This window comes from Leucopleurus acutus, assembly GCF_964270905.1.
Source record: "Leucopleurus acutus genome assembly, chromosome: 18".
NCBI classification, from domain to species: Eukaryota; Metazoa; Chordata; class Mammalia; order Artiodactyla; family Delphinidae; genus Leucopleurus; species Leucopleurus acutus.
Window position 1 is genome coordinate 15636805 of NC_139160.1, and position 8282 is coordinate 15645086.

Genomic DNA, 8282 nt, shown 5'->3' on the forward strand with positions numbered 1-8282 from the left:
GGTCCGGGAAGACCCCACATGCCGCGGAACAACTAAGCCCGTGCGCCACAACTACTGAGCCTGCGCTCTAGAGCTCGCGAGCCCCGACTACTGAGCCCGCGTGCCACAACTACTGAAGCCTGTGCACCTAGAGCCCATGCTCCACAACAAGAGAAGCCACTGAAAGAGAAGCCCACGCATCACAACGAAGAGTAGCCCCCGCTCAACGAAACTAGAAAAAGCCCGTATGCAGCAACAAAGACCCAACGCAGTCAAAAAAAAAAAAAAAATGTTGTGAATGTATGAATGATTAAAGAATCAGTATCTCTAACCTCTGTGAATTTAATCAAGCATTCTCCCCATGCTCATTTACATTATATATTAAATTCTGTATTTGTAGAAACCCTCCTTTCTTCCTATCTAGGTATTTTTTTGCCGCATTTAATAAAAATACTTTTCTCTACACAATTTCAAACTACGTTTCCCGTTTGGGGGAAAGAACTAAAATTACAACTGAATCTTAGTATCTGGAATGTAGCTTTTTTTCTATTGTTTTCCTCTCTGTGTATAATTTGGTGGACAAAGAATCATTGAAATTTTAGAGTCATTTAAATAAATCTCTATAGGTATAGACATAGTTTAATAAAGAGGCTCATGGCCAGCTAAGAAAATCATATCTAAGAAATAAAATTAAACTTTAAAAAGTTTAAAAGTAAAATATTTCTTAGTTTTATATTATATACTTGTATGTTGATATTTCATTAAAAATTTTAATAACCTCACAGATTCTCCACTTCTTCCTCTTTCTCTCTTTGCCCTTGACACCTTCCTTCCACTGAAAAGGAAAAAGCAGTGGCACTAGGGTTATCAGGAAACAGAGCTGCTCGTCTACTCTCCTGATGCAGTTAGCAACCCAATGTTACGAAAAAAGATCATGACTTGCCTCCCTCTCTTTCTTGGTTCTGTTTATCTTTCTCTGTGTGCGATGTTCCTTTTCATACCAACACATTTGGATTGCCTTTTCACACCTCCATGTTTCTAACTGTAAAAAGGAAATAGTACGATAAGATGGTATACCTATTAGCTTCATTCATATAACCACACACACAAGTATATTATTCCTCTCTTCTTGTATGTTATCATGAAGACATTTCAGTGATCACCAGACTCCTCACCAGTTTTGTTTCATGTTCCCTCTACAGATTCTGAGTTGGTTTGTACAGATTTCTCTAGGACTGAAACATATTCATGACAGGAAGATCTTACACAGGGACATAAAAACACAGGTAACAGCTCAGAGACAAAATCAAGACAGATCTTTTGTTTTCTTGAAATATCTCCAGCAACACAGCATTTTCTCCACTTACAGAACATTTTCCTTAGCAAGAATGGAATGGTTGCAAAGCTTGGGGACTTTGGTATTGCAAGAGTCCTGAACAAGTAAGTACTTTTTAAAAACATTTTCTTTCTGATCGTAACAGCCAAAATATGTATTTTTAGTTATCATGAATTAAGATATTAAGAGCTTGGTTTCCCAATAATTTTTGATAACTGTTTATATAAGTGTATTTAATCATTCAGATGCTACTTTGTCTGAGATTAAAATTTGCAGGTAGATAGGAAAAGGATGGTGGCGATGTGTGATATAAGCTGATCAAATGAGATGTGACTGAAATGCGTGTAAAGCTAGTGAGCGTTTCGTGAAACAGGCAAATTCACACGTGCTGGGGGGAATGTATTGATGCAGCTGTTTTGGAAGACAGCTTGGTGGTCATAAATATCAAGAGATTTTTTAATGTTCCATTTCTGAGAATTTATTCGAAGGGGATAATTTGAAATCTGGAATAACTTAGATGCCTAATAATTGGGAAATGGTCACATTTCATAAAACTTAGCACAGCATGTACCTGAATATTATAAAGCCACTAACATTTATGATTTGGAAGACTTCTTGATAACGTGAGGACAAACTTTGTTATATTAAGTAAAAAAAAAAAAGGGAATTCTGAATTTTAAATATGCTATGATCACAGCTATGTGGAAAATATGCATGGAAAAAAGACAAGAAGGAAGTATGTCAGAATTTTAACCTAGTTGTTTGGGGGTTTTAAGAGTCTGAGTAAATTTTTTCTTCTTTATTTACTTTTATGTTTTCCAAATTTTGAATCATGAGATTGCATTACTTTAGTCACTGGAAAGAGGGAAGTTTTACATGTGAGGGTTTTGCAATGTAACAATGGTACCTCTTCGTGCAATCTTTAAGCCATAAAATTTTTTCTAATGTGTAGATTTTGGGGAGGTGAATTATAAGCTTAAAAATCAACGAATTTTATTACTATATTATTAATATACAGTGTTTTGCTTTATTTTAGTATGTGAATACATCAAATTTTGTGTCCACTTTTATACTTTTTTCTTGCATGTATGTGTATGTCTTAAGCCCTTTCTTCAGTAATACACTATGTTATTTTATTATTTAATATAATTTTGCTAGTACCATGGAACTTGCTAGAACTTGTGTTGGAACGCCTTACTACTTGTCCCCAGAGATCTGTCAGAATAAACCCTACAACAATAAAACGTGAGTTGCTGACTTTTGGTTCGAAAGTCGCAGTAAAATCTGGTGCATTCTTTCTTATGGTGCTTTTGTAATTTCGTTTTCTCCACCTGTGAAGTGAGGCTCCCAGTGACTGTCTCTGCCCACTTCAGTGTTCTCTGAAGGTTTTGAACTTATTTAGAAAAGAGACATTTCTTTTGAAGATGCCAGTGATAGAAAGAATAACATTGAAAATCGTAGTCACTGTGATGTCCATCTGTGTATTTGATTCTCATGCTTTCTAAGCCCTGTTTAGCCTGTTGCAGGAACGTGCTGTAAATGGGTCAGAAGACGGTGAGGCTGGTGACTGAGTACTGGTTTAGCAGCCAGGAATCCTAATATTGACTCAGTCGGCAATTGCACCAAGTCAGTCCATCTCTGTGGGCCTCAGTTCCCCTACCTGCAACAAAGAGAGCTGGTAACAGTTAAGGCATAGGTAGACAGGTAATTGTTAAGGCATCATCCAGCTTTAAAGTTCAGCTGGCTTTTATGTATGTGGTACCAGAGCGTACTGTCAGGAATAATAATATTAATAGACACAGTGATAAAAGATGAAGATGGGGTAGTTTTTACTTCCATGGAAGGAGAAGGAAAAATTTTCACTTTTCAAAGCTGTCTGCCAGTTGAACCAGTTGGCCTTGCAGGAAGACTGAGTTTCTTTGTGGAGTTAATGTCTGTTTGTTTAGGAAAATACCCAAGGGATATTTGGCTGTTTTACTTTGAAAGAGAGGGCAAAGCCCTAAAAAAGAGTGGTAAACATTTCTCCACGTAGTGAAAGGGCAGGCATTTCTTGGAGACAGCCTCTGACTTAGAGAAGGGGTTTGGCCTCAGGCTGAGCAGGAATGCAGCTTGTGTAGCCGGGGTAGACGGGCAGGCTGTCCAGAGCAGAGCACAGTGCTACACAGAGAGACCCCTAGCTCCGCAGCATTGCTTTGTTTCCTTGTACTGCATTTTTAAGGATTTGAGTCAACATTTAAATATGCTGGTCTGATGCTTTCAATAATTGGAAGATCCTAGCAGTAATTGTTATGAAACCAGATTCATTTGCCTGATGAACAGACAGGCCAAATGCCGAGGCACCGAGGTTTGCAACAGAGAAAGCGTTTATTCACAAGGCAGCCAAATGAGGAGACTGGAGTACAAGTCTTAGATCTGCCTCCCTGAAGGTGAGGGGCTTGAGATATTTATGTGTGGTCTTCGGCGTGGTCTTAGGCCTGGGGAAAGAGGATTGGAGGTGGGGAAGAGGTGAGGTTACTGGTGTTCTGGATACACATATCTGAGTTACCTCCTTCATAGGATGCATGTTCAAAAATGGAGGTGTTTAGCATGATCAGAGGGTGGTGTTTTGGGCCCTCTGAGGTCAAAAGATCATTCATTGGACACCTGCACAGGCCTAGTTTTAGCACATTTTTTTCAAGTTCATTGAGTACCAGATACTCTGGTCATCACTTAGTCTAACTTTGGTTTTGTCAATAGCCTTGAATAGAATATTCCTTTCTAAATCAACCAGATGTCACCCTTTGAATCAGACAAATCCATGTTTGAGTTCTGCCTTCCTCCTCCAAATTGCTCAAGATTCCACACATGGACACATTTTCTTCGAGCTCATCACATGAAGTAAATATTGAGCCATCAGATTCTAGCAAAGCCTGTATACCTTTTCTTTGCTAGGATTCTGACAAACTACAAATTTTCCCTCTAGTCTCATTAAGAATTGATAATGTACTGAAAGCATTTGTGAAAACTCGTCAACCTATGTAAAACTGTAAAGATGCACCAATATAATGTACTGTAAGGATGGAGGTTTTCATTGAGAACTACTGATATTTCTTGGCCTGTCAACTCTTACCTTACCCAGGGATATTTGGTCTCTTGGCTGCGTCTTATATGAGCTCTGCACACTCAGACATCCTGTAAGTATATCAATCGTCAGATTAATCTTGAACTATATAAATGAAATTAACCTCTTGAGAGGAAAAGGTTAATGTTTGGTTTTATTAGATTGTTAAAAATTATATGAACAAGCTATTAACAAGAATGACAGCTCCATATATACTGACATGGAAAGATATCCAAGCTATATTATAAAGTACACAATCCAAGTTGGAGAATAGGACATGTAGCATATTTCCATAAAAATAAATTATGTGTGAACGTATCAATACATAATCAGCAAAGGGAAAAGGTGCGTGGGGCGAAGATTGTCGGAAACCAGGCACAAGCTTCCAAGAGCCTTTCCCAGTAGAGTCACACAGGATGCACTGATTTCTCCAGCAACAAGTTGTGACAGTACATGTGAAATGTAATCTACCAGGGAAGCTCATTCAAGACCCAGTGTCCAGGGTTTTTGTTGGGACTGGTCATGTAGGCACCTCTGCCTAGCAAGTGCCAAGCTTCTAGATTCCCAGGAAGAAAGCAGGTATTCAGCATAAACCATGTTGTTTGCACAATGTGGGGAAAAAGAGAGCCAGTTGGAACATTTTGGGAATGGTGAGAACTCTCCTGAAATCCAAGTTCCCAGATGCCAGCCAAGGGCCAATGTAAGCAGGCCTTTCTAAGGATAGCAGTCTTAGACCATCTATGTTACCTCTTTTGTACACAGCTGTCGTTTTGTTGTTATTGTTATTATTTTCAAATAGTAAGTGTCAGATAGTAAGTGTCTAAGCCAAACCTGATCTTTTCTGCCACGCCATTCTGCCCAGCATTACCATTATGTGTAAATAATGATGATTTCATACAATGGAATGTTTTCTGGTTTATGAAGAATTTTTGAGGAAATGGTTTATGTTATATTAATTTAAAAAGCAAGATATAAAATTTCATATTGTTATGATCTCAACTTTGTAAAATAAACATTATTTTTAAAAATACTAGAAGGAAATATACCTCTGGGTGGTGAAATTGTATGTGTTTTGCCTGTTTATAATTTCCTATACTTTCCAGTTTTTTAGAATGAGTAAATATTTTGATACCAAGAAAAAAACTAAAAAAACCCTTTTTTAAGTAGGATGACATTTCATTGAATAACCGCCTACAGTATCTACTCATGAAAGGTTAGTTGATGGAAACAGTTCAGGGTAGACCATAGTGCTTCTAATTAAAGCTATATAACATTGTTTTGTTTCTTGATATTACTTTAAATACTAGCATTGAATTTTTCTCTGATTTAGTATCACCATTCCTTGTCTTTTCAGTTTGAGGGTAACAACTTACACCAGCTGGTTCTGAAGATTTGTCAAGCTCGTGTTCCCCCAATATCTCCAAGGTTTTCCCATGACCTACAGTCCTTAATATCCCAGCTCTTTGAAGTATCTCCCCGAGCTCGACCATCCATTAGTTCCATTTTGAAAAGGCCATTTTTAGAGAATCTTATGGCCAAATACTTGACTCCCGAGGTGAGTTTTGAGGCGATTCTGTTTGGATTTTGACAGAGATTTTTTACTAGCAGGTCCTGACACACTGTTTGATTTTAGGTCATTCAGGAAGAATTCAATCACACCCTCAGACATAAAGCAAGATCGTCTGCTTCTCGACCTGCTGAGAAGGTGGTCCCAGGTAAGAATGATTTAACCATGCTATCAAAAAACATTTATTGTGTCTCACGTAATGATTTATAATATATGGCTGATAACTTTAGCAGAGAAATTCCTCCAAATATGTTGAACATGGACATTTAAAAAATATGGGCAGTATAAGCAGAAGAAAAATTATCTTGTCAAGTGGTGACCTGGGGGCGTGCCTGTGTATCTAGTTTATGCATGACCTGGAGGATTCATCTCCTCTCTTCTCATCAGTCCGGAAAACTTGATGAAGCAGTGGATTTGCTGATCTAAAGAGATGCTCAAAGAGGTAGAATCTAAACTTAACTTTTGTGTAGGGAAGGGATAGAGAGTCAAAGAAGGTTCACAGACAGACATGGAATCATGAAATGAAGCTTATTTTTCTGAAATAGAATGGACTGGCGATTAAGAGTTCTCCTGCAGAGGCCTGTTGGAGCTGAAGTTAGGATCTCGGACCTAACTGGTAACAGTGGGAGAATGTTATTATGTGACCCCCAAAGAAAGCAGCTGATACTTTATGGTAATGATAAATGGAGCAGCAGTTGTAGTGGTGGAGTTAGGAATCAGCTGATGAAGTACTGTGTGTGTGTGTGAAAGAGAGACAGACAGACAAACATTAAAGAGAAAAATTACTAATTCAATTGATAATTGTGAAATAAGAGCATCAGGATTTTTGGCCATAACCAAATGTCTCAACTTTAAGGATGAGAAGTAGAAAATCTCTCCAAGGAATGGATAATGGGGGAATATTATCCACTGTGATGGAGAAACTAAAAGTGAGAAAAGTTATAAAGGGAAAGTGAATTAATGATTCTGCCATGTTTAATTTTGTTTGCCTTTGTTATATATTAGTCTAGATTGAGCATATTTAGAAAGTAGATAAGTAGAGGACGAGAGAAAGTGTATTGTCTACATTTCTAATATAGGACAGATAGGAAAACAAGAACACATTTTTTTTTCTATTTATTTTTGGCTGTGTTGGATCTTCGTTGCTGTGCGCAGGCTTTCTCTAGTTGTGGCGAGCTGGGACTACTCCGCGTTGTGGTGCACAGGCTTCTAACTGTAGTGGCTTCTCTTGTTGCGGAGCACGGGCTCTAGGCGCGCGGGCTTCAGTAGTTGTGGCTCGCGGACTCTAGAGCAGAGGCTCAGTAGTTGTAGCGCACGGGCTTAGTTGCTCTGTGGAATGTGGGATCTTCCCGGACCAGGGATCAAACCTGCTTCCCCTGCACTGGCAGGTGGATTCTTAACCACTTCGCCACCAGGGAAGTCCCAAGAACACATTTTGAAGGTGACAAACACAAACATATTCAAAGACCTACTCATCCATTTCAAACAACAATGCAACATGAATGCTGTGGCCTGATAACCCAAGCTCCGATGACTACATTTAATTACTTGTAATTAAATTAATTTAGTTAATAACTTAATTACTAAATATGCCATTATGTTATGCATATTGTTTCCATAAATGTTAATTCCCCAATTTTTAAAAAGTAGTGTTATATATTACTGGAAATACGTAAAGGAACACTGGAAAAAATGGTTTCCTCCCTTCAAAGAAAATGTGTAGTAATTTTCCATCAGCACTTCTCTCCATGGGTATAAATGTCTCTGGTTAAAGAGAGCTTACTGTGTTATGAAATGCCCCTTATACTCTCACAAGCATAATATTAATGATGTGGAAATTTTTAAAAAATTAAGTTGTTTTATTTTGGTTAAATAAGATTTTAAAATGCAGAAAGTGAGATTCCAGGGAAAGTGCCTGCCAAGATCAAGGAGGAAGGACATATATAGAAATGAATGGAGACCGCCAGCTGGGGCCCAGAAGCCCATATCTGTAAGTCATGCTAAACCCTTCCTCTGTTTTTTTTAGTGGATGGCATATTCTACAGAACTCCTTGCACATGTTCATGAGGTACAAGGTCATTACTTTGGGGTTCACTAGTTTTGTGCTTGTAATAAAATTCTGTAATGAACATTAAAGTGGTACTTCATGGGACAGCTTCAAGTTGTTATTTTTAACAATGCTGTATTTCCTTATAAGTATTCTATACATTAGTTTTGGTTTTCTTTTTATAATTCAAATTCTTTTAATTTCTTTAAATAAATAAGGTTTTTCTATATAGGACAAGTGAGTAGCATAGTGG

The 8282-nt window shown here is 37.9% G+C and overlaps 1 protein-coding gene across 1 annotated transcript in view; it reads left to right on the plus strand.

Annotated features, from left to right (window-relative positions):
• The window catches only part of NEK5 (NIMA related kinase 5), a gene marked incomplete at both ends in the record, with an annotated part of 60708 nt that overhangs the window by 18696 nt on the left and 33730 nt on the right, over positions 1 to 8282 (plus strand). The window contains 7 exon segments of the mRNA XM_082859549.1: positions 1182 to 1265; positions 1349 to 1419; positions 2474 to 2560; positions 4434 to 4488; positions 5770 to 5970; positions 6049 to 6130; positions 7860 to 7972. Of these exon segments, the coding sequence (XP_082715675.1) occupies positions 1182 to 1265; positions 1349 to 1419; positions 2474 to 2560; positions 4434 to 4488; positions 5770 to 5970; positions 6049 to 6130; positions 7860 to 7972 (693 nt within the window).